The sequence below is a fragment of the Leucopleurus acutus genome, assembly GCF_964270905.1.
Source record: "Leucopleurus acutus genome assembly, chromosome: 7".
Taxonomy (NCBI): domain Eukaryota; kingdom Metazoa; phylum Chordata; class Mammalia; order Artiodactyla; family Delphinidae; genus Leucopleurus; species Leucopleurus acutus.
Window position 1 is genome coordinate 1,757,443 of NC_139150.1, and position 24,879 is coordinate 1,782,321.

The 24,879-nt window shown below is 53.0% G+C and overlaps 1 protein-coding gene across 4 annotated transcripts in view; it reads left to right on the forward strand.

Annotated features, from left to right (window-relative positions):
* Positions 1-1,471: 1,471 nt before the first annotated feature.
* CAMSAP1 (calmodulin regulated spectrin associated protein 1) overlaps positions 1,472-24,879 on the forward strand; it is a gene marked incomplete at its 5' end in the record, with an annotated part of 54,481 nt that continues 31,073 nt past the window's right edge. For all 4 annotated transcript variants that reach the window (XM_082843323.1, XM_082843325.1, XM_082843326.1 and 1 more), the window contains 3 exons: positions 1,472-1,631; positions 18,786-19,048; positions 19,863-20,024. In XM_082843323.1, coding sequence (XP_082699449.1) covers positions 1,472-1,631; positions 18,786-19,048; positions 19,863-20,024 — 585 coding nt within the window. The remainder of the gene's footprint in view (positions 1,632-18,785; positions 19,049-19,862; positions 20,025-24,879) is intronic.

The following is a 24,879-nucleotide window of genomic DNA, read 5'->3' on the forward strand; positions in this document are numbered from 1 at the left end:
CAGAGTGAGGCTCTTGCCTGCACAGGAGTAAGTGTTCGTGGATGACAGGCTGAGCCCTCGGAGCTTACGTCGCTTGATAACCTGACTTAGGATGCTGGGTGAAGTGGAGGTTGGTAGCACCTTAAAAACCGCTGGAGGCTGGGAGCAGCTGTGACCTTCACTCCCAGGGCCCCTTACTCATGGGAAACCATTTCTTCCTGCTGTCCTCCAGGCCTTGGGTCCCTGGACCCTGGCGTACGGCACAGGAGTGACTCGCCCTGTCTTAGTTTGCCTGTGAGGTCTTCAGCAGCATCACTTACACAGGAGGTTTCACGGTGTTATTATAATTATTAGCCCCATACAGTTCCTGTGGTGGTGACTTTGTCAGGACGAAGCCAGCCCCTTTTGCAGGATGTGCCAGAGGCCCGTCCCCATGGCTACTCTCAGGGGTGAGGACGCTGCAGTTTGTCTCGGGTGTCCAGACGCCCACCTTCCCTGGACCAGGCCCTGGAGACCATGGTTAGTGCCCACTCGGGGCGCGCCCGGGCACAGGTGATCCTGGCCGACTCTACACGCTGCAGGTGGAGGGGGTCTCCTCGGCCTCCAGTGCTGAGGAGGGAGGGCTCTCCGGGTGGGGTCCCCGGGCTCCCAGTCCCTATGGTAGGAGGCACCCCAGGCTCTCTGGGTTACTTGTGTGTGGGGGTCTCTAGGCACCGAGGGCCGCTATGGGGTGAGGCGCCCCCGGCCTCCCAGCGCTGCGCTCAGGGAGGGGGAACCCCCGGGGCTGTTGTGGGGTGGAGGGTCGCGGTCGGCCTGCACAGGCGCTCGGCCCGTCGGGCGGCGGCTGGGGGCCAGTGGTCCGGACGACCCAATGCCGGGGAGGGGGAGGCGCGGCCCAGACAAAGAGATGCTGCGGGAGCCGCCGGGGCCTCTCCGCCCGCGCCGCCCGCGCCGCGCGGCCCCGCGCCCGCGCCCGCGCCCGCGGAAAGGGGACGGGTCTCGGGTGGCACCTACTGCGCCTGCGGAAGGGGGCGGGGCGAGCGCGGGCCGGCGCCCACTGCGCCTGCGGAAGGGGGCGGGACGGGCGCGGGCTGGAGGCCGCACCCACTGCGCCTGCGCCGGCTTCGGCGGCGCGCGCGCTCCCGCCGGTTGGCCACCTCCTTAGCCGCCGCCGCCGCCGCCTACGGCTCCGCGCACGCGCCCCCAGCCCCGGCCCGAGGCCTCGGCCCGCGCCCCCTGGCTCGCCGCCCCCCGGCCCCGCGGGCCCCGGCTCGGCCGCGCAGCATGCAGCAGCAACACCCGCGGCGGCGGCGACGGCGGCGGCTCTGAGGTGAGGCGGCGGGGACGCGGGCCGGGCGGCGGCGGGGCGCGGGGTGCGCGGGCGGTCGGTGCCCCGCGGCCCCACGCGGGTCCCGGGCGCGGCGAGGGGCGCGGCGCCTTTGTCCCGCCCGGTCCGGCGCGGCCGGCGCTGCAGCGGCCCTTTTGTGTGCAGATGGTGGACGCGGGCGGCTGCCCGATCGGGGAGGGCTGGAGGAGGATGGAGGCCGCGCCCGACGGCGCCGTGGACATCGTGCCGCTGGACCGCTACGACCCGGCGCGGGCCAAGATCGCCGCCAACCTGCAGTGGATCTGCGCCAAGGCCTATGGCCGAGGTGGGCCGGGGGCGCGGGGGAGGGGCCGGGCCTTTGTGCAGTGTCCCCGGCGTGCGGGGCGCGGAGGCGCGGGCTGGCCCGGTGCGCTCTGCGCTCGCGTCGGGGGGCGCGCGGGTCCTGCAGGTGCGGCCAGGGATCGGCGCTCCCCTGCGCTCGCGGGCGGAACCTCTCCTGTTCGGGCGGGTCGGGCGGGAGTCCAGGGCAGAAACCCTTTACCCCGGCCTTTCCCGATTCTTACCAAATGTCAGGTGTGGAATTCCCTAACGAGCATTCCTTTTAAATGGGTAGGGTTTCATCCGAATCATTACCTTCGGTTGATTCCTGTTTCGAAGAACTAGATAACCTTGTTATTGGTCAGGCCCTAATATGTTTAGTGGATTAAGACGCTCCGATTTCCGGCTCTTGGAATCTTACAGACCAAGTGATTCTCGTGATTGCTTGGCTCCGAAGGCTGTCTTTGATTAATTTCAGGTGCTTCGTTTCAGGTACAAAATTGAGTGCCGTTGAATCTTTAAATTTGAAGCATTTGTTTAAAAATTGCCTCTATTCTGGTGAAAACGTTCCTGTTTGTAGAGTGAGACCGAAGTGGAGAGAGAACCGTTTCAGAAGAGAGTCTGGTTGACTGGTTTTGAAAACTTGCTGAGCGGGCGTTTCCCGGTGACAGGATCTCACCGGTTGGAGTGGCCTGTGCTATGGATGGACTCGTCATGAGGATAAACACGCCCTGCAAGTCCTAGGGATTAAATGCAGCGCCTCATTTTAAGTTGGTTTTATAGCGTGCAAGGAGAGTTTCCCTCTTTATTTTGTAGATTTCAGTGTTACAGTTCTTTTTTATACTTCCACCAAGCTTTATCCAGTTCCGCGTAGTGTGATGGGGAAACTGATTTTGGGAAAATACAGAATTGATGAAAAGCACGTATGAAGTTTTAGAGTTAGGGACAGTGAACGAGTCATCCCGGAGCGGCCGCTTAAGGAAAAGGCTGTGACGGTTGAGCTCCGCAGGGCAGTGTGCGGCTGTCCCAACTCCGTGGCCTCCCCTTACACCCACCTCATGTCTCGTGTTGGCTGTCGGTTTGCTTTCCTTTATATTTCAGCACATTTGTTTACATCGCTAAACTCTTGCGGTTTCGTTGTACGTGTTTTTGCACCTGGCATGGCGACCGCTTTATTCTCATCAGGTTCTTGGATTCTTCTAGCTTCCTTCCATCTTCCCCGCCTTGCTTTTCCAGTGCTGTGTAGTATTTCACAGGAAGCTCGTTCACCGTTCTTGGGCGCTGGCTGGGTTCCAGTTCTCCGCTCTCAGGCACAGTGCGTTCTTGGGCATGGCTCTTGGGGCACATGTGCAAAGTTTCACTCCTGGGTGTATTTTTAAGATTTTTGCATATGGAGGTGGCTAAGGTTCTGGTACTGAATGCTGTATAGACACAGATGCTTTTAAAAAGCCCTCTCGTTGCTTGCTTTCCAATTTCTTAAGCTCAGTGAATGCATTTTTATCTTGTTGCATTTAGCTTTGGCATTCAGCATGGGACTTGTCAGCTCTCTGGCAATAAATATGCATCTCTTTCAGTGTCACTGTTGGATTAGTCGGGTTTTATTTCCAGTACCAAGTCACTCTTTAATACTTGTTGACTCTTCAGATAACTAATTCAAAAGCTGATATTAAAATTGGCTTTAAAGTTTTGAAATGACTGAAGGTGTGTATTTATAGAACAGAACGTGGGCAGGAGCTGCAGGAGACGAGAGGCTGTCTGAGGCTCTAAGGCTGGGCTGCACGTTGCCCATCCCTTGGCTGGGTTGTGCTCATCAAACTGACCTCAGGAGGTCTGCTTTCCAGTCAGTTTTGCAAAATGAGAATGCTTTTCCATTCTGTACCTTGCTTCAGGAAGGGGAGCCGGTGTAATTTTTTTTTCTAACTGAGAGCTGCTCTTTAAATTTACAAATTCGGGTGATCCCATTTCAGATGACGGAGAAGACTCGCCTGGGCTCAGCTGAAGTGATTTCTTTTATTTAGTGGGTGTGGGGGTCACAGCCTGGATGGGAGGGTCCCTGCTACCCAGCGTGGGGTGCTGTCTTTCAGGAGACAGGCTGGGGAGGGGGTTTTGTTAGGATAGCTTGGATCTTTCCCCCCACAGCTCTTCCTAATCCAGGGGCCTGTTCTTTGTTTCGTCTTCTGGACGTCTCCACGTGCGTCTCCAGCTTAGCTTTCAGTTAATTAGACACGGCAGTTTCAGTCTGCATGCTTTAACTGTAAATCAGCTTTTGGTGGGCACGATGGTGGAAGTGGCCTAAATCTTTACTTGTTACACGGTTGTTCATTAGGTAGCTAAATGAAACCCAGCACTGTTTGTATAGGAACTGAAAGCATGCGGACGCTCCAGGGCTAGGTGCTCTGAGGCTGCCTTGTTTTGCGTTTGCCTTTTGGGACTCTCTCTGTGTCCCCAAGGCCACCGTCTGCCATTTGGAGTAAGTGGCGGGGCTCAGGAGCTCACCCTTGGCCGGGCCTGGAGGAGGCATATGGTTGTGCAGAAACGTTTCCTCCAGTTTTCTGCCTCTGGTGCCACAGCCAGGAACCGTGGGCCGGCTTGTGCTTTTATTTTTAGATTCTCCTCTTTTTTGGGTTAACTCTTGTTTCACGGACAGCGTTTTAATCATTTCTTCAGAAATAATATATTGGATATGTGGAAAGTTGTTCACTTGAAAGTGTCAGTAAGAAGCAGTAGAACCTGCTTAGCTGGAATATTTGTGTGACGTCCTTTTGGGTGAAAGTTGTAGTTAATTGGTAAAGTTTACAGGTGTGACTTGGAAGTTTATTTTACAGAATAGAGTGCTGGACCGGAGCTGCTGCATTCCTGACACTTGATTTTAGTCCATGACCTTAGGAAACCTAAAGGTATTTGGGCCTTGGTTTCAGGGACAGTGGGGGAGTAATAGCTTTTGTTATCTCCCAAGGACAATGTTGAAAAAGTGACCCAGGGAAAGTACTAGAAGGCTCTCGGCTACTCGCAAGTGTGTTGCCGTGTAGCTCAGTGGTGGTCGTTTCGCCCTCTGAGGAGCCCTGGAAACCAAGCTGCAACTCACCACGAGCTGAGCTGCCCTGAACCACGCCAGACTGGACCGTAGGGGCCACCAGGGTCACCCTTCCCTTTTTACCAGCAGTCAGCCGGGATTGAGAGGGGCCACAGGGCTGTCCGGAGCCCACTGCTAGTGAGGGGTGGACACTCTTGTCCTTCCACAATCTTGTTAATTAAACCACTGATTTGGAAACCACGTTGTGGGAGGGGAAATCTGTGCGGCCATGGGCGGGGTATTTGTAACCAAGCCGCTGCCGGCTGTCTCATTACTTAGACCACAAGGGCAGCTCGGGCTCTCTGTTTGATATTGATATTTTTGATATTAGGAGCAAAATCCCTTCGTTGTCAACTCCAGGGAGTCACCACCTTCCTTTGTTGTCTGATGTTTGGCTAAAAGGGAGCACGTGCTCAGCACTCCTCTCCCGGCCCGGAACCGGAAATGACGTCGGCCATTGCTCTCGCCCCTGGACTAGCGGGGGACCAGTGGCTGCTCGAGCCTTGGTGGGGAGGCCCTCGTTCGTAAGCACGTTGGCAAGTTTCTTTGATGTGATGATTTGCTCAGATTATTGGTTATTGAGTTAGATTTTATATTTTAATAGTCTTCTGTTTTTAGCACGGGATTTTTTTTTTTTTTTGCGGTACGCGGGCCTCTCACTGCTGTGGCCTCTCCCGCTGTGGAGCACAGGCTCCGGACGCGCAGGCTCGGCGGCCATGGCTCACGGGCCCAGCCGCTCCGCGGCACGTGGGATCCTCCCGGACCGGGGCACGAACCCGCGTCCCCTGCATCGGCAGGCGGACTCTCAACCCCTGCGCCACCAGGGAAGCCCCTTAGCACGGGATTTGAGTGCTGCTTAGTTGGGAGCTTACAGAGCAGCCTGGGTGCATCTGCTCAGTGGTACGAGGTACTGTGGGGGTCAGGTCGCTGGCTGGCGTTGTAGCCTGACCTTCCGCTCTGCTTGGGTGTGCTGAGAAGCGCCTGGTGTCTGTGAGGTCAGGGGTCAGGGTTACCCCATTTAGTGCCATGTCTGCAGGACAGAGTCAGTGCTCACGTACTTGTCAGATTGGTGATAGAGTTGGAAATGCCTTTGAAACAGGTGGAATAGAAAGATTTCTGTCCTGGTGGCCGTACGTGGATGAATTTTCATTTCTAAAGCTATAGCAGTTTGTACAAGTTCCCCTTCCTGTCCTGATGCCACAAATTGAGTATTAGCCAAGGAATGTAAATCCGTCTTTAAGTTCAGACTTTGAATCTGAGCGACCCTCGAAAGGGTCGGCCCCTGTTGTGCTTCAGGATGTTAAATTTGTGGAAGTATTCTTACAAAAAGCCCTTAACATTTTCTCTGTATGACATTTATCCTCCTGATAGCTTATAGCTTCTGCTGTTGGTCTTTTGGTGGCTGTATCACCATTGTATGTACCAGTCTCCTGTTCTACTTCCTACTTCAACTGTTGAGAAACTCAGATTGCTGTCATTTTTCATCCAATCACATGGTGACCAGGATGGAGCCAATATTACATTCATGCAGCCAGTAATAGCCGTCATGTGCATATGAAGTTGTATGATGTTATCTCTTTAGTTGCTTAAAAGTCACATGAATTATTGACACATACAAAGGAAAATGAAATAATGCAAGGACTGAAAAATGGCGGCATGGCATTAGTCCACGGGCTGTCTTGAGGTAGAATATGGAACTGTCTGGTGAGCACCCAGGGACCAGGGCTGCAGGCAGGGGGCAGTGGTCGCTGTGGGAGGGCTGCCAGGGGAGGCTCCGTGGGGAGACGGGCTTTGAAGGGTGCCTGGTATTTGGAACACCACCCCCAAGAGTAGAGCAGAGCGCATCCGGTAGGTTCCGTGCAGAGGAAGAAGAGTTCTTGGGCCCTGAGTCGATTAACCTTGTTGTGACAGAGGATTTGTGGACCGAAATAGTAGGTGATTAGTTTGGAAAACAGTGAGGGCCAGATTGTTCACGGTGTTGCAGGCTGGCTAGCGAGTTCTTTCACGATGTAAGCCTCGGGAGGTTTTCGCGTGGGGTGGTGATGGGCTGAGAGACAGCCTGCCGAGATTCTTCTAGCAGGTTAGAGTGGGAAGAGGCTGTAGTCAGTGGAGTATCCAGGAGCTCGTCTCAACCCGTTCAGGCCGCTCTAACAAGACATCAGAGACTGGGTGGCTTAAGAACAACAGACATTTTTCTCATGATTTTGGAGGGTGGAAGTTCAAGGTCAAGGTGCGGTAGGTTCGGTGTCTGGTGAGAGCCTGCTTCCTGATTTGTAGACGGCCGTCTTCTCGCTGCGCCCTCATGGCAGAAAGGGTGAGGGAGCTTCATTATATGGGCTCAGATCCCATTCCTGAGGGCTCCACCCTCATGACCTAATCGCCTTCCCAAAGCCCCATCTCCTAATACCTTCTTCTCCTTGGGGGTTAGGTTTCATTACGTGAATTTTGGGGGACACACCCATTAAGTCCATTGCAGAGCTGATGTCGCTTTGGCTTGAAGAACCAAGGTCTTGGCCAGCTTGTCGGCAGTGGGAACTAGAAAGGTAGGTTGAGCCAACAGATATTAGGAAAGCAGAGTGGTCGAGACTGGGCTGATATGAGGTGGGCTGGCAAGTGGGCACGCGCGGGGAGGGGTCAGCTGGGAGGCCACCTGGAGCCTGCGGTGCCCTTGACGGGGGTATTTATAGTCTCTATTCCCTGGGGCTTTCCTACTTTCATGGCTTTGTTGTCACATAGACAGAGGTGATCTTTGAGTTTTATTTCTGTTTCTGATTTCTTTCGTGTTCCCTCGCCTAGCCCTCTCTTTCTTATTGTCCATGCTAACTAGTTCACTTAAATATCCCTCAGTCACTGTCCTCCAGTTATTTCAAACTCAGGCAAAAGTAAACTTGAATCGGTTCAGCTGAACAGTATGTTGTGGCCTGTGGGGTCCTCAGCGTGCTTCTCAGGGCTCACGGGGTGCTGGCCGTGGCCTTGCAAACGTAGACCTGTGATGCAAGGCCAAGGAGACTAGTGCCTGAGAGAGGAGCAAGTGCTCCGGCAGAACAGGTAAGGGAGGGTGAGAAACTCCCCTGAGGGAATCTGGAATGTTCCATTCAAGAAGGTAAAGCCGAGTGTGCGGCTCAGGTGGGTAAGAACCTAGTGAAGGTGAGGGAACAGAGAACCGGGACAAGGAGGGCGGGAGAGTGCTGCATCCTCCAGGCTAAGGGAAAGCATAGCGTTCTAGTTGGGGTGGAATGTGACCTTAGCTGCTGCAGAGTTGAGATGAATGTAAGATGAATGTAGATTGGACAGAACGCCTAGGGCCAGATCTTGGAATGCCTTGAATGGCTGATAATTTGGGGGTTTTGTTGTATGTGAATTGGGGAGCCATTGAAGATTTCTCAGGAGGGAAGAGATGTATTAAACCTTGGCTTTTTAGAGAAGTCTCTGTAGGATGGGTTAATGCCCATTGTTGGGTATACAGTGAAGAATTTTATTTTGCACCTTTGAGAAAACGAACTTCATTGAGATGTACTTTACATACAATAAAATGCCCACTTTTTTTTTTTTTTGCGGTACGCGGGCTTCTCACTGCTGTGGCCTCTCCCGTCGCAGAGCACAGGCTCTGGACGCGCAGGCTGAGCGGCCATGGCTCACGGGCCCAGCCGCTCCGTGGCGTGTGGGATCCTCCCGGACCGGGGCATGAACCCGCGTCCCCTGCATCGGCAGGCGGACTCTCAACCACCGCGCCACCAGGGAAGCCCAATGCACACATTTTTAAGAGTGTAGTTTGATGAGTTTAAACAAATGCATACACCCCTGTGCACAGGGCCACAATCAAGGTAAGACCTTTTCATCACCTCCGAGGGCTTCCTTGAGCCCCCTGCAGTCAGTCCCCGCCCATAGCCTCACTGATGTGCTCCTGTCTCTGTAGATTAGGTTGGTCCTTCTGGAGTGTCACATGCCTCTAGTCATGCATCAGGTGTTCTTGGTCTGGCTTCCTTTACTTACTAGTATTTTGGAGACCCATCCATGTGTAGAGACCTTTCCGCTTAGGGCTGCTAATAGTCTTCATTGTTTGGCTCCCCACATTTTACTTACCTTTTAAAAAATTTTATTTATTCATTCATTTATTTTGGCTGCGTTGGGTCTTAGTTGTGGCACGCGGGACCTTCGTTGTGGCATGCGGGATCTTTTTTAGTTGCGGCATGCAGACTTCTTAGTTGCGTTTTAAAACATATTTATTTATTTATTTAATACTTATTCAGTTGTTGATGGACACTCGGATTGCTTCCAGTTTTGTCTACTATGAATAAAGCTGCTGTGAATATTCAAGTCTGTGTGGGCATGTGTTTTCATTTGTCTTGGGTAAATACCTGGCCATGGAGTTACTGGGTCATATAGGTGTGTTTAACCGCTCAGTTGTTTTCCATAGTGGCTGTGTCATTTTTTATGTCCACCAGCAAAGTGTGGCATGAGAGTTGCAGTTGCTCTGTATCCTTGCCAACACGTGGCATTGTCAGTGTTTTAAATAGTAGCCATTCAAGTGGGTGGGCTGTGATAACTCATTGTGGTTTGGGTATGCATTTTCCTGCTGACTAATGATGATGAGCTTTTTTTTTTTTTAATAAATGTATTTATTTGTGTTTTGGCTGCATTTGGTCTTCGTTGCTGCACGTGGGCTTTCTCTAGTTGCGGCGAGCGGGGGCTACTCTTCGTTGCAGTGCAGGGGCTTCTCATTGCGGTGGCTTCTCTCGTTTCAGAGCACGGGCTCTAGGCGCGCGGGCTTCAGTAGTTGTGGCACACGGGCTCTACAGCGCAGGCTCAGTAGTTGTGGCGCACGGGCTTAGTTGCTCCCTGGCACGTGGGATCTTCCCGGACCAGGGATCGATCTCGTGTCCCCTGTATTGGCAGGTGGATTCTTAACCACTGTGCCACCAGGGAAGTCCCAGGGCTTGGATTATTGATTTGAGATCTATCCTCCTTTCTAGTGTAAGCATTTAGTGCTATAAATTTTCCACACGGTACTGCCTTAGCCGCATCCCACATATGTTGATATGTTGTATTTTTGTTCAGTTCTATGTATCTCTCTTTATTTCCTTTGATACTTCCTATTTGATTCATGAATTATTTAAAAGTGTGATTTCCAGTTGTTGAGATTTTCCTGTTTGTATTTTAGGTATTATTTCTAGTCTGGTTCCATTATGGTAGGATAGCATACTCTGTGTGATTTCTGTTCTTTTAAACTTGTTAAGGTTTGTTTTATGGCCCAGGATAAGGTCTGTTTTGGTGAATGTTCTGTGGGCATTTGAAGAAAGGTGTTTTCTATTGCTGGGTGGAGTGTTCTACACAGGTCAGTTAGATTTTCTTTCTCCTTGTTGATTTTATGTCTGAATTCTGTCAGTTCTGATAGGTGATGTTTAAGTCCCTCACTATGCTTGTAGTGTCTATTTCTCTTTACAGCTCTGTCCATTTTTTTTTTTTTAAATGAGTTCTGAGGCTCTGTACTTTGGTGCGTACACATTAAGGGTTGTAAAGTCTTCTTGGTGGATTGACCCCTTTACTGTTAGTGTAATGTCCCGCTTTGTCTCTAGTAATTTTCTTTCTACTTTATCAGATATTAATATAGCTATTCCTGTTTTTTTTTTTAAACAATGTTTGCCTGTTATAGCCTTCTCTATCCCTTTACTTTCAGTCTACCTACATCATTGAATTTGAAGTAAGCTGCGTATAAATCACATATAGTCATGTTGTGTTTTTTAACCTGCTCTGCCAATCTTTGTCTTTTACTCAGTGTATTTAGAGTATTTACATTTAATGTAATTGTTACTGTTTAAGTCTGACATTATTTATTCTGTTTGTTTTCTGTTGTTCCTGGTTTTGTTTTGTTTTTTGGGGCCTTCTTGTGGATTACTTGACTGTTTCTTAGGATTCCATCTTGATTTATTTATCTCATTTTGGGGTATATCTGTATAGCTATCTTAGTGATTGCTCTGGGTATTACAGTATACATATGTGACTTCCAACAGTTGACAGGTATTGTTTTATCATTTTGAGTGAGGTGTGGAAACCTTTTTTCCATTTAGGTTCCTTTGCTCTCCCCACTTTTTTTTTTTTTGCGGTACGCGGGCCTCTCCTGTTGCGGAGCACAGGCTCCAGATGCGCAGGCTCAGCGGCCATGGCTCACGGGCCCAGCCGCTCCGCGGCATGTGGGATCCTCCCGGACTGGGGCACAAACCCATGTCCCCTGCATCGGCAGGCGGACTCTCAACCACTGCGCCACCAGGGAAGCCCCCGCTCTCCCCACTTTTGAATACTACCATTGTCCTGAGTACCTGAAGGTGTTGTAGATTTGTTTGTCATCAGATATAATTTAGAAAACTCAGGGGAAGGGTAGTCAATTGTATTTACACTTATTACCCATTTCTTTACATTATTTTTTCTTCCTGGTTCTCCAAGATTCCTTTTTTTTTAAAAATCATTTTCACAGTTCCCTTTTTTAAAAAATTTATTTATTTAATTTATTTTTTGCTGTGTTGGGTTTTCGTTGCTGTGTGCAGGCTTTCTTTAGATGCAGCGAGCGGGGGCTACTCTTCGTCGTGGTGCACAGGCTTCTCATTGTGGTGGCTTTTCTTGTGGAGCATGGGCTCTAGGTGCGCGGGATTCAGTAGTTGTGGCACGTGGGCTCAGTAGTTGTGGCTCACAGGCTCTAGAGCACAGGCTCAGTAGTTGTGGTGCATGGGCTTAGTTGCTCCGTGGCATGTGGGATCTTCCTGGACCAGGGCTTGAACCCGTGTCTCCTGCATTGACAGGCGGATTCTTAACCGCTCTGCTACCAGGGAAGACCTTTGTATTTTTTTAAATCATTTTCTTTCTATTTGGAGAATTTCCTTTAGCCTCTTTTTTTTTTGCGGTATGCGGGCCTCTCACTATTGTGGCCTCTCCCGTTGCGGAGCACAGGCTACGGACGCGCAGGCTCAGCGGCCACGGCTCACGGGCCCAGCCGCTCTGCGGCATGTGGGATCCTCCCGGACCGGGGCACGAACCTGCGTCCCCTGCATCGGCAGGCGGACTCTCAACCACTGCGCCACCAGGGAAGCCCCCTCCTTTGGCCTCTTCTAAGGTTTTCTAGAGACAGTTTTTTTTTTCCTAAGTTTTCTTTTGTCTGTGAATGTCTTTATTTCTCCTTCATTCCTTGAGGATAGTTTTGCCAGATACGGAATCTGGTTGACAGTTCTTTTCCTCAAGCACTTGTAATGTGTGCCACTTCCCCCTGGCCTCTGTGGCTCAGAGGAGAAACCCACTGTCAGTAGAGTTGGTGTTCCCTTTTCCTTCACGTGTTCTTTCTTTACAGCTGCTCCAAAATACTTTCTTTGTCTTTAGTTTCCACAAGTTCAATTACGCTGTGTCCTGGCATGGAGTTTTTGGGTGTAGCCTATTTGGGGTTCACTCAGTTTCTTGAAATCAGTGGGTTTATATGTTTTGCCGTGTTTGGGAAGTTTTCAGCCATTATTTCCTTAAATATTGTTTCAGCCCTACTCACTTTCTTTCCTGGGACTCCAGTGATACGAATATTGGATCTTTTGTTATTCTCCCACAGGTCCCTGAGGCTCTGTCCATTTTATTTTCTTCAGTATATTTTCTCTGTTGTTCAGATTGGGTACATTCTGTTTATCTGTCTGCAAGTTCACTGATTCCGTCCTCTGTCATCTCTACTTTACCGTTGAGACTAGTGAGTTTTAAAGTCTGTTACTCTGTTTTTGAGTTCTATATTTGATTCCTTTTATAACTCCTTTGCTGACTTTTTTTTTTCCAATTTTCGTTTATTTCAGGAGACCTCGTGATCGCCTGCGGAGCCATGTTTTCGATACTTGTTTTAAAACCCCTTGTCGGATAATTCCAATGTCTTGGTGTCAGTCGATTCTCTTTTCTCATTAAAGTCATGATTTTCTTGCTTCTGGTTATGGTAGGCGATCTTTGCTTGCTTCCCGGTCATTGTGGCTCTTATGTTAGGTGAGTCTGGGTGCTACTTAAGTTTCTTTGTCATAGTCAGCAGTGTCCCTGCTGAGGTCCTGCATGCAGGTCCTGGCCACTCTGTGGACTGTGGCTCCAGCGGCAGTGTCATGTCCAGAGCCTCGTGGTACCATTTTGCTGTACTTGGTATGCCTGGTGCCTCTGGGCTTCCCACCGTCCCTGCGGGCGCTGCTTTAGGAGGCGGAAGGAGCGCCTCTGGGTGGGGTGGGATTCTCTGTGGCGGCCGCCCCTGCCTCTGGGGGATGCAGAGTGTTTCCTGGGCTGCCCGTCGTGCTGAGGTCGCACTGCTGGACTCCCCTGGCGCCCGGTGATGAGTGGGGGTGTCTCTGGCCTGATGGGGAAGGAGAGCGCTTCCAGGTGGGGTGCCCTGTGGAGGTGGGCGTGGGGCTTCCTGTCGCTCCCTCGCTGCTTCTGCCAGGCTGGCCTGGTGTGGTAGGTGGGACTCCCCTTCCACCTGGAGCAGGAATGAGCCCGCTTGGCTTGCCTTCTGTTTCCAGGCTGGGGGTCAGGAAGTACCAGGCCTGGGTCACCTTTTGTTGGGTGGGGGGGTCGTAAGACGCCCTGTTGCTGTGCTTGGCCAGTCCTGGGTTCCCAGCCAGCTTGCCTTCCTCGTCCACCTTTCAGAGTTCTCTGCTGGGTAGCCTTTGCGTTACTTCCAGGGTTTACAGTTGTGCCTAGGAGAGAGGAGCAGGGAAGGACTAATCTGTGCCACCTCGTCCTGACTAGAAGCTCCTTCTGGCCGCTTTGCAAGCTCTTCCTTTGTCTTTGGATTTTAGCAGTGTCACTGTGATGTTCTTTGGTGTGTGGATTTCTCCCTCCCTCCCTTCCTCCCTTCCTTCTGCTGGGAAGCATGAATTTTACAAGTATTGGAAAATGCTTGTCCATTATCTGTCGAAATACTGTTTGTGCCCCATACTTTCTCTCCTTTCTTTCTGGGTCTCCAGTCACACTCCTGCGACACTAAGCGGTGTTTGTCGTTTACCTTCTGTTGCTGTGTTTTCTCTCCTCTGTGTGTAACGTGCTATTCAGCAATCCAGTGTGTAAATTCAGTTTAGTTACTGTATTTTTCTGCTCTGGAATTCCTACTTGGTTCTTTTTCACATCTGCCAAGTTCTTTTGTCTCTTTTTTAAAAAATAATTTCCACTTTTCTGCCAGAATCCTTAGTCTTATCTTTTTTCGTTTCATTGTTTTAAGCATGGTCATTGAAAGTCTGGCTGATACCTCCGGTTAGGGGTCCCGAGGGCCCGTTATTTCATCCTTGGTTTTCAGCCATTTGATTATGAAGTGTGTGGACCCGGTTTCCTTCAAGTTGGTTCCTAAGCCTGTAAATTGGTTTCTTACCAAATATGGGGAGATTCTAGGCATTATTTATTCAAATGCCTTTTCTGTGCCCATCTCCCTTCTGCAGTAACGTAATTACTAAATCTTTCGATGTTGTCCCGCGGCTCCCTTAGGCTCTGCCTTTCGTTCCGTTGATTCTCCCTCTGCTCTTCAGGCAGATTTCTTCTGTTGGTCTGTCTTCAAGTTCACGGACTCTTTCCTCTGTTGTTTGGTTTGCCTTTTTTTTTTTAATTTAATTTTTATTTCTTAATTTTTATTTCTTTTTTAATACTTTCTTAAAGGTTGCTTTCCATTTACAATTATTACAAAGTATCAGCTAGATTCCCTGCGTTGCACAACACATCCTTGAGCCTTCGTCACACCCGGTTGTCTGTGCCCTCCTCTCCCCCACCACTGGTAACCACTAGTTTGTTCCCTCTATCTGTGAGTCCGCTTCTGTTTTGTTCATCTTTTGAATCTGTCATTGAGTTTTTTGTTAACGGTATTTTGCAGTTCTGAAGGTTTGGTTTGTTATTTTTTTGATAGTTTTTATTTCTCTGTTAATAACTTATATCTTTCCGTTTGTTTCAAGAGGGCCTCGTGGGGCCTTGTTTTAAAGTCTTCAGTAATTCTAACATCTGGGTCATCTCAGGGTTGGCGTCTGTTGACTCTCTTTTCCCCTGAGAATTGGTCACGCTTTCCTGTCTTTATGTGTTGAGTACTTATGGATTGTGTCCTGGACATTTTTTTTTAAAAATTAATTATTTTTGGCTGCATTGGGTCTTGTTGCTGCGTGCGGGCTCTCTCTAGTTGTGGTGAGCGGGGGCTACTCTCTGTTGCGGAGCACATGCTTCTCACTGCGGTGGCTTCTTTTGTTTCAGAGCACAGGCTCTAGGCGTGCGGGCTTCAGTAGTTGTGGTGTGCGGGCTCAGTAGTTGTGGCTTGCGGGCCCTAGAGTGCAGGCTCAGTAGTTGTGGTGCGAGGGCTTAGTTGCTCCGCGGCATGTGGGACCTTCCCGCACCAGGGCTCGAACCCGTGTCCCCTGCATTGGCAGGCGGATTCTGGTTTTTTTTTTTTTTTTGTGGTATGCGGGCCTCTCACTGTTGTGGCCTCTCCCGTTGCGGAGCACAGGCTCCGGACGCGCAGGCTCAGCGGCCATGGCTCACAGGCCCAGCCGCTCCGCGGCATGTGGGATCTTCCCGGACCGGGGCACGAACCCGTGTCCCCTGCATCGGCAGGCGGACTCTCAGCCACTGCGCCACCAGGGAAGCCCTGTCCTGGACACTTAGAATCTTATGCTGTGAGCCTGTTTCTGCTCAGATCTTTTGGATGGTGCTTGTGTTTTCTGGTGCTCTATTAGCAGCTGGGTTGCAGTAAACCCCGGTAAGTTCAGACCACAAGTCTGTTTGGCCACGTGTGGGCAGTGGTTCCAAGGTCAGTTCGGTTCTCTGGGTCTGTCACACATGGGCCACTTGGGGTCACCAGGACAGTGTACACGGGTTCAGGATTCCTTATCCACCCCCTCTTCTCTGTGGTCCTCCACCCCCTCTCCCGGGGTTCCCAGGGGTCTCTCTTCCTGGCTTGTTGACTAGAAGCCAAGCCTGTGTGTTTCCCACAACCGAGCCTGCCTCAGCAAAGGGGGAGAGAAGCGCCCGTGGCGCCCACCTATCCCGCCACCGCTGGGATATGGTTTTGTTCTGGAGCTCGCCTGGTGTAGGGGAGGAGACTCACTGGACTGTGCCCGGTGTGGCCAGCTGCTGGCTGTTTTCTTTCCCGTCTGTCTGGCGTCTCCAGTGAAGGGTGGGGTGCAGGCAGGGCTCCAGAATTAGAAGCCCTCTGTGAGTGCCTGTTTCCACAGCCAGAGTGTATAAGTAAGGGACTTCTCGACGGAGCCTGTCAGCCACCTCTGCAGCCTGTCTAGTGGATTCTCGGGTACAGATGTTTCTGCCTGTGAGCCCACAGGACATTCTGGCTCAGTTGGTCTGGGGTGGGGCGGACACTGCCGTGGTTTTGGAGCTCTCAGGTGGTGAGGCTCACGGCCCTGCTGTGTCGTGGAGGCTTGCCATCGTGGTTTTCCTCAGACTGGGTTGGAACCCGTCTCGGGCTTCAGGTTGGGGTTGGCGCCTACCTGGGGGTCCTTGCCCACTCCCCCATGTGCTGCCACGTCTCCGTTGCCCCCCCCCCCCCGTGAGTCATGTGGCCTTGGTAGACAGGATGGGACAACGTGTGGCAGTAACAGGAGGAGTGCTTCCTTGGCGGTCTTTTTAGCCTGATTGATAATAAAGTCGATAACTAGTACTTGCGTGAGTTTGTTGCGCTCCAGGCTCCGCTCGTAGCGTGGTGACTTACACGTACGTTTTGATTCAGTCCTCTCCCAACCCCGGAGACAGGCCTTCGTAGTGTCCATGGTTTGCACTTGAGGCCGGGATTCTGACCGGCCAGGTGAGAGGTGCACCCGGTCAAGGCCAGGCTGATGTGCTCGGGTCCTGTTCTCAGCGCACATGCTGTCCTCTAGTTCCGATCCTCTGTTCCACCCGACCAGCTGGCGCCCTGTTCCTTCTTCCGCGTGGAGCGCCGACCCTGTTTTAACTGTAGTCTTGTCCGCATCCTCTAGCCCTTCTCGCGGCCTTCCCAGCAGGCCCGCTTCAGAGTCCTGAGCCTCGAGGGCTGCGGCCACAGCTGCAGGACCACGCTTGCTTTGTCTCCTGATGTTTCTGCTGAATGACAGGGGCCCTCAGACAGCCGCGCCTCACACCTGTGTCCCCAAGGCAGCGTCCTCAGGCCACTGTCCCACCAGCTCAGTCCGGCTCAGCGCTTGGCGGTGACGCCCACACGGGTCCCTGCGCCGTTGCGGCTGCTGACCGAGGGCCCCTGGGCAGTGGATGGCCGTGCCCCCGCCCGTGTCGGGAGACGGGAGGGCGAGCGAGCCGGAGGGCGAGCGGGGAGGGGCGGGTCCCGGCGCTGTCCCCGGAGGTGACCCTGCCTCCCTCCCAGGCTCACTTCCCAGCCAGCTGCGTCCGGGTCCTGCCCTGACTCCCGGCGTGGGTCCCCCTGCTCCCCGCCGACGGAGAAGGTGGCCCCCTGTGCTGAGTGAGCACCGTCCGCGCTCCTGGGTGGGGTCACCTCGAGGTGTGGCCTGAGCGTGGGCGCCACGGGGGTGGCCGGGGTGGGGGTGGGGCGGAGTGAGAGAGCAGAGACCCGGGCTCAGCCCCAGGCCGCATGGCCGAGCGAGTCGCACGGAGATCTGGTTTCCCGGTGCATCTGAACCTGACGTTTACACTGGACTGTAGTCTATCAGGTGTGCAGCAGCGTTATGTCTAAAAGACATACACGGCTTCGTTAAAAACACTCTGTTGGGGACTTCCCTCGTGGCGCCGTGGTTAAGAATCAACCTGCCAGTGCAGGGGACACGGGTTCGAGCCCTGGTCCGGGAAGATCCCACATGCCGGGGAGCAACTTAGCCCGTGCGCCACAACTACTGAACCTGCGCTCTAGAGCCTGCAAGCCACAACTACGGAGCCCGCGTGCCACAGCTACTGAAGCCTATGCGCCTAGAGCCTGTGCTCCACAAGAGAAGCCACCGCAATGAGAAGCCCGCGCACCGCAACAAAGAGTAGCCCCCGCTCGCCGCAACTAGAGAAAGCCCGTGTGCAGCAACGAAGACCCAACTCAGCCAAAAACAGAAAAAAAACCCAAAACACTCTTGCTACGAAATTCCAGTTACAATAGACTGCAGAACACCTTAACAAATATAGTAGTAATGACAAAGTTTGAAAACTGCAAGAGTTACTAAAATGGCACACAGACACAAAGTGAGCAAATGCTGCTGGAAAATGGAGCTCAGAGGCTGGCTAGGCGCAGGCTTCCCCCAGACCTTCAACCTGGAGAAAACACGGTGTCCGCAGAGCGCAGCAACGTGAGGTGCAGCTGGACTGGACTGCAGAGTCCCCCCTTTGGGGGACAGTGGTTGACAGCTTGCAGAGCAAGCGTGAAGGACAGCCGGGGGGAGACTGTCGCAGCCGCCGGGAAAGCTCTGCACACGCGGCGGGGGTGTGTATGGGAAGCGGTGTAGGTGCCGTGGACCACGCTGGGTTCATAGTTGGTTTCTGACTCTCGTGGCCTTGGGCACGTTGCTGACTTTCTCTGTGCCTCGGTTTCCTCATCTGTGACGTAGGGACAGAAGTCTTGATTTGATGGGATCGAGGGGATGCTTGGTAACATGGCTCATATCGTTCTGTGCTGCCCGGTCCAAAGATGCGCAGAGGCTCACGGCTGCGGTTCCGGCCTGGTTGTCGCAGCAGCGGCAGGCCTGGCTCTTTCCTCTAAAGACCTGGTGTCTGGCCTTGAAATCACGGGATTTGACAGCAGACGGGGATGCACCTGGCTCCCTCCCCAGGGCTGGTGCCGGGTGCTCGGTGTGGCCTGGCTGTGCGCCTGGCTGTGCGCGGTCCTGGCCTCCCTTCGGCCCACGAGCCCCCTCCGGCTCCCACACCTGCTCCTTGCTCTCCTGCGTCAGGAGAGATGCTCGTGGGGGTCGGGCGGTGGCGTTGCCCGGTGCTGTGCGTGGCCTGCTCACCTCTGCTGGTGGAGGAGGGCAGTGCTTGCCGAGTAGCCGGGGTCTCGCACGTGGTTAGTTGCCTCTCGTCGTTCACAGCCCCTCTGTCCGTCGTCTGTGTGCCGTCGGCCCTGAGCCGTGTGTGGAGAGAGTGGGGGTGCCGTCGTGCTCACGCGGCGGTCTCTCCCCCGTGCAGATGACATCCCGGAGGACCTCAGGGACCCCTTCTACATCGACCAGTACGAGCAGGAGCACGTCAAGCCCCCCGTCATCAGGCTGCTGCTGTCCAGCGAGCTGTACTGCCGCGTCTGCGGCCTCATCCTCAGAGGGGACCAGGTGGCCGCTCTGCAGGGACACCAGGCTGTCATCCAGGCCCTGTCCCGGAAAGGGATTTACGTGATGGAGAGTGACGACACCCCCGTGACGGAGCCCGATCTCAGCCACGCGCCCATAAAGATGGTGAGTGGCCTGGCGGCGGGGCGGGGGCGGCTGGTGGGCTGCCGCTGTCCCCCTGCGGCGCAGCAGAGTCACCCCAAACGTTCAGGGTTCGAGACCACCTCTCCGTGGGCCAGGGGCTGATTTGGAAAGGGGGAGGGAGCAGATTCCTGTCGGCTTTTTCTCACGGGGAGCAAACTTTTTGCACGTGTTGTGCCGTAGAATTGTCGAGCCCACCCTCTTAGGTTGTTTCACGTGTATCTTCTAAGTATTTTTGTGCCAAAATAAAGAAGGAAATGCACCTTTCCTCCCCGAGCGTCTCCCCGCATCTTTCCCGGAAAACCATCCCACCAGTGTGACTCTCCCAGGCTGCTCCAGGTCTACGCCGCTGTGGCAACTCCCACGTGGCTTTAAGCTTCGGCCGTTCTCAGGCGTTCTGCGTTCTGTGGCTTTTCACTCTTGGCCTTGGTGGATGTGTGTTGTGGATCGAGGGGATGTTACCGGTTCTGGGAAGAAAGGGCTCGAAGGCCTGGCGTGAGCTCAGTGTGCCGGGCCCCTGAGCGGCCCCAGGGGCCTGTGGTGGTCATGCGGCCTCAGGCACGTCTCTTGACCCCTTGTACCTTGGACCACAGCTGAGCAGTAGGGAAGCCCTGGGCTCTCACGGGGTCGTCAGAGATGAGGAAGTGGGGGTCACGTACAAGTAGAGATCTGAGTGCCTCCTTAGATGCAGAGGAAGACAGACAACGGAGGCGCTCAGCTCTGGGTCTAGGGAGGGTCTCTGCGTTGACCCGGGGCGGAAAGGCAAGGTTGGGTGACTGACTGCTGCCTCTGCCCCCAGAGCGCCCACATGGCGATGGTGGACGCACTCATGATGGCCTACACCGTGGAGATGATCAGCATTGAGAAGGTGGTGGCCAGCGTCAAGCGCTTCTCCACGTTCAGTGCCTCGAAAGAGCTTCCCTACGACCTTGAGGACGCCATGGTCTTCTGGGTCAACAAGGTGAGCGCTGGGGCCCTGCCCGGAACGGGGGCGAGCGGCATGAGTGGCCGGGGTGCTCGTTGGCTGTAGGTCCTCTTCCCCCTGAGAGCAGCGCCCTCCTGTGTGTCCTGCTGTGACCCCGGCCCAGCAGCGGCCTCGGACGTGTGTCCACTGTGGTTCAGACAGAGGGGAGCAGCACGGGCCTGTAGAAAGCACAGGTGTGCTGGTGGCGCACGTTAATAAATTCGTTTTATTTTTATCTCAAGCACGTGCGTGCGTCGTGGAGATCTCAGTTTAGAAGGCATTTTGATGAAGAGGAAAATGGTGCCTTCCTAAATGCTGTGATTTTCCTTTTATGTTTCGGAGCTTACGATGCGCATCTCTATACAGTCTTCATAAAGAATGTTCATTTTTCATGGTGTGTGATTAGAGGATTACCTTGCCAAAGCCCTTTGGTTATTAAGCCTCCTCATTTGGCAAAAGGTATTCCATCAGGGACACTTTATTAAGCAGAGGAAATGGAACGTGGAGCAGCTCCTTGCAGAGTTGTATCACGTGCAGGAAATTTGGAGTTATTTCGTTACACAGTTTGCACATGTATTCCCTGCCACGTGAGGGCTTTATCAGAGGTGAGGTGAACGTCCGTGGCCGTGGGATTGGTTGAAGAACGCAGCAGAGCCTGGCAGAGTCTGCGTGCTGCTCCCTTGGACGGCCGCCTCGTCGCGGTGATGCCGCCCTGCTCTCTACTTGGTTTCCTCCCTCGTGTGGGTCCGGGGCATCGAGTGGATGAGCAGACTGCCTTCACCCTCTGACCCCGCCGTGAGGAGGAGGGCTTTTCCAGGACTCCTGTGGAGCCTCTGGTCCTGGTGGGACTCGGGAGCTGGCCGGTGGCCACGAGGTCGCGTCCCAGTGGCGGCACCTCCTCGTCCTCGTGCCCTGGCTTCACATAGTGGTACATGCGGGAAGCGTCCCACGGGGATTCGGTTAAAAAAATGATGTTCTGAAGTGACATTTCCACGGGAGCCCGGGCCTCCGGAGGATGGTTCTGTGATCCGAGCCCGAGCTCCCTTCGTGTGGCCACAGGTTCAGATTTTCTTTTCCTTTTCCTTTAACAACTTGTATTGATTTTTCCCCCTTATCAAAGGAATGGCATGGTTATCATAGACATTTAGAAAACATGGATGAGCAAACAGAAGAAAGGGGAAATTCCCCATGGCCCTGCCACCTGCACACGTAGTGTTCTGCAGTAAAGTGTACTAACTTCCCATAGCTTTTATTTATCTGGGTGTAACCTCCATACTTAAAGGCACAGTTGGGGTCTTCCAGGCACTTGACCGTAGGCTGAGGTTTGCGTTTGGGGAGATGTGGTGAGTGTGGCTCGGGCCATTCTGAGGCCACCCGCCCGCCCGCCTGCCGTGGTCTCGACGTGTCGGGGCCGAGCTGTCCCCTCCCGCAATAAGCAGCCGTCTCCCTGAGCATCTCGGTGACTTCCGCCCACATGTTCCTGGTGGGTAGTGGTTGAGATTAAGCTGAGGTTCATTTTTAAAGGCTTTTGATTAGTTTTTGCCAAATTCTGACCATAAAGACTGTACCGTTTTTCTCGTACTGTTTAGTCTGTGTAAGTGTTTTTTCCGCCTGTGTCTTCTCATATACTGGACATTATTAAAAAATACCTGCCGGGCTTCCCTGGTGGCGCAGTGGTTGGGAGTCTGCCTGCCGATGCAGGGGACACGGGTTCGTGCCCCGGTCCGGGAAGATCCCACATGCCGCGGAGCGGCTGGGCCCGTGAGCCATGGCCGCTGAGCCTGCGCACGGGAGAGGCCACAACAGTGAGAGGCCCGCGTACCGCAAAAAACAAACAAACAAAAAACAAACCTGCCTGAGTTGAGAGGTGAAAATTAGCCCCTTTTACTGTTATTGCTTCACTCGCTGATAAAAGTTGAAGTTTAAGGAAGAGAGTGTATGTCTGGCTCTCTTTCTCCCTTTTGGGTAATTCGTTTTGGCCAGGGTTCTTTGGGTAGCGGTGGGGGAACGTGCCTTCCCCTTCCTGCCCAGGACCGTCCCGTTTCCAGGGTGTTTGCCGTGTGTTCATCGGCGCTTCCCGGGTGCTCGTGGCCCGTTTGCCTGGGACTTGGTGGCCGGCCCGGCAGCACCGCTGTGTCTTCTGCCCCCATGTGGTGTCCCCGCCGTGTGGACACCGCCTCCTGACTTGCTGCTGTGACAGGTGTCCCCACCGCTCGGCGTGGTCACGTGGCCGCCGTGGCCAGGTCCGCAGTCGCACCTGACGCTGTGCTGACAGTGTGTGGGTTTGTCACAGCTCGCGCCCCTTCTCGTGCCGCGCTCCATTCTCCCAGGGGTTAATGCTGGCGTCAGCTTTTCATGATCCTTTTTCGCTTGCCCAGCATTTATGTTTTTATTCCACGTGCTCCATGTTTCGCTGTTTCCTTAGCATCCGTGTGAGTTTCAGTTTCTCAGTTAGGAGGCTTTTCCTTCAGGTGGGTGCTCTGGCCTCTGCACCCGCTGCTGTCCTGCAGGGTCTCCCCAGTGTCCCGTCAAGGGCGGGATCCCCGCAGTCGCTCCTTCCTGGGGCTCCTCTCAGGGGAGGGTCCTCTGGTGCAGGGTGAGACGTGCTCCCGCCTCTGTGCCTTCGGAGGGTCTCTGCTCACGTGCCTTCCCTGAGCTGTGATGGGACCTTAGCTCCCCGCGGCCTCTCCACTGTGGACGCTGTCGCCTGACAGGCTTCCAGCCGGGCCTGGAGACCTTCCCTCCATCCTCTCTCCACAGAAAATTGCTGCACGTTTAATGAGGTTTGGGCTCTGGGGAGGTTTGACGTTGGTGAGTTTTCTCTTCAGCGTCAATCTTAGATATCTAACAAGATCTGAAGTCTCTTGGAAACTCTGTCCCTAGGTTCCGTGTTCCCAGGATCGCGGCTGTGTGCGCACACCTGAGGCAGGTGTGAGCCCCCCTCACACCCGCCCCGGCCTGCCTTTCTCCTGTGGGGTCTGTCCAGGGGGTCGCTTCTCACGTTGGGCTCCGCGTGCGGGCGCCCTCATCCCCGTCAGCGTCTCTGGATTCGCAGGACAGGCCTGTCAGGTGGCCTCTGAGTTTCTCTTGCTGTGTGGCATCGATCTGGGGCCCGTCCTGCTGCAGACTGGATGGCACGCCTGCCACCTGAGACGCTTAGAGACCCCTCCGCTTGGCACTGGGCCAGCCCAGCTGCTGCCTCGGCCTGTGTGTCGTGTGGGGAGCGCGTCCTTGCAGTGCACCCCCGGCCCTGCTCAGAAAGGCCACAGCTTACCCTTCCCACACCTCGCCCTCTGAACCAGCCCCTCCCTCCTCGGGTGATCAGTCACCCTGGGGGCCCAAGTCGCTCCCTGGGGTTGGGGCCGCCACCGAGCCATCCGCCGGCGTCCTCGCCCTGTGTGAGTGTGGCTGGGTCGTCTCCTCTGTGTTCCGGGAGTTTTCCCGCGAACCATCTTGTTCTGGCTCTTTATTTTTTATGGACGCCCAGCCAGTAGCTTGAGTCTTTTACTAAAACAAACTCCCCAGCTTTGCCCAAACATGTGTTATATACGATAAATGGACCAGTTCCTTGAGTGTCGACAAGTGACGACACATGTTTAGCGTTCGCAGTCAAGGGAACGTTTCCGTCATCCAAAAGCAATTCCTCTGCGCTCGTTGCAGTTAGATGGAGTCACGTGGCAGGTACTCTTTTTGCGTCTTTCACTGACTGCCGTGTTTTTGAAGTGGATCCACGTCATCGTGTCCATCAGTAGTTTGGTGCTTTTGAAACTCGGTCGGGTTCCACTGCACGAAGGCACTACAGCTTGTTTATCCGTTCGTTCACCTGTTGATGGGCACTCGGGTTGTTTCTGGTTTTGTCTGTTACGCATAGAGCCTCTGGGAACATCTGTGCACAAGTCTTGATGTGCAGATAGATTTTCATCTCTTTGAGTAAATACTTAGGAGTGAGTTGCTGGGTCACCTACGATCAGTTTACCTTTAGAAGAAGCTGTCCAAGTGTTCTCTGAAGTGACTGTGCCATCTTAGGCTCCCACTAGCGAGACAGGAGAATTCCAGTGTTCCACGTTCCGCTGCACTTGGTATCGTCAGTCTTCCGGTTTCAGCCGTTTGGGTGGATGTGTAGAGGTATGTCATGGTTTCAATTTGCATTTCTTTAATGACTAAAGATGTTTCTGTGTATCTTGTTAGGTGTTCACGTATTTTGCCCAATTTTTAATGAGGTGGTTTGTCTTAATGAGTTTCAAGAATATTTTATGTGTATAAAGATTTAGGGATCCAGTGCTTTCCAAGGTATATATCCTTGTAATGTGTTTTTATTGTTTGGGTGTCAGGATAATGCGGGTGTCAAAAAAAGAGCTGGGAAGTATTCCCTCCTTCATTTTGTGAAACACTTTTTGTATTATTAGTATTACTAGTATTATTTTGTCCTTAAATCTTTGTTGGAGTCACTGGTGAAGCCATCTGGGCCTGGAGTTTTCTTGGAAGGTTTTAATTATGAATTCAGTTTCTTTAGTGTACTTATAAGGTGTTTAGGATTTCTGTTTAATTTTGTGACTTTTAAGGAATTTGTCAATTTTATTTAAATCTTTGACTCTATTGGCATATTCAAATTTCTTTATCATCCTTTTAGTGTATTATGATCTGTGGTGATGTCCCCTCTTGTTTCCTGCTCTGTAATTTCTTGTTTTCTTCCCTTTGTTGGTCTGGTTTATCAACTTCATTCATCTTCTAAAAAACCTGCTTTTGGTTTTTGTTGATTTCTCCAGTTTTCTATTCAATTCCTCCTCTTGCTTTTATTATTTTTCTTTCTGTTTATTTTGAATTTATTTCTCTCTCCTTTCTAGTTTGTTAG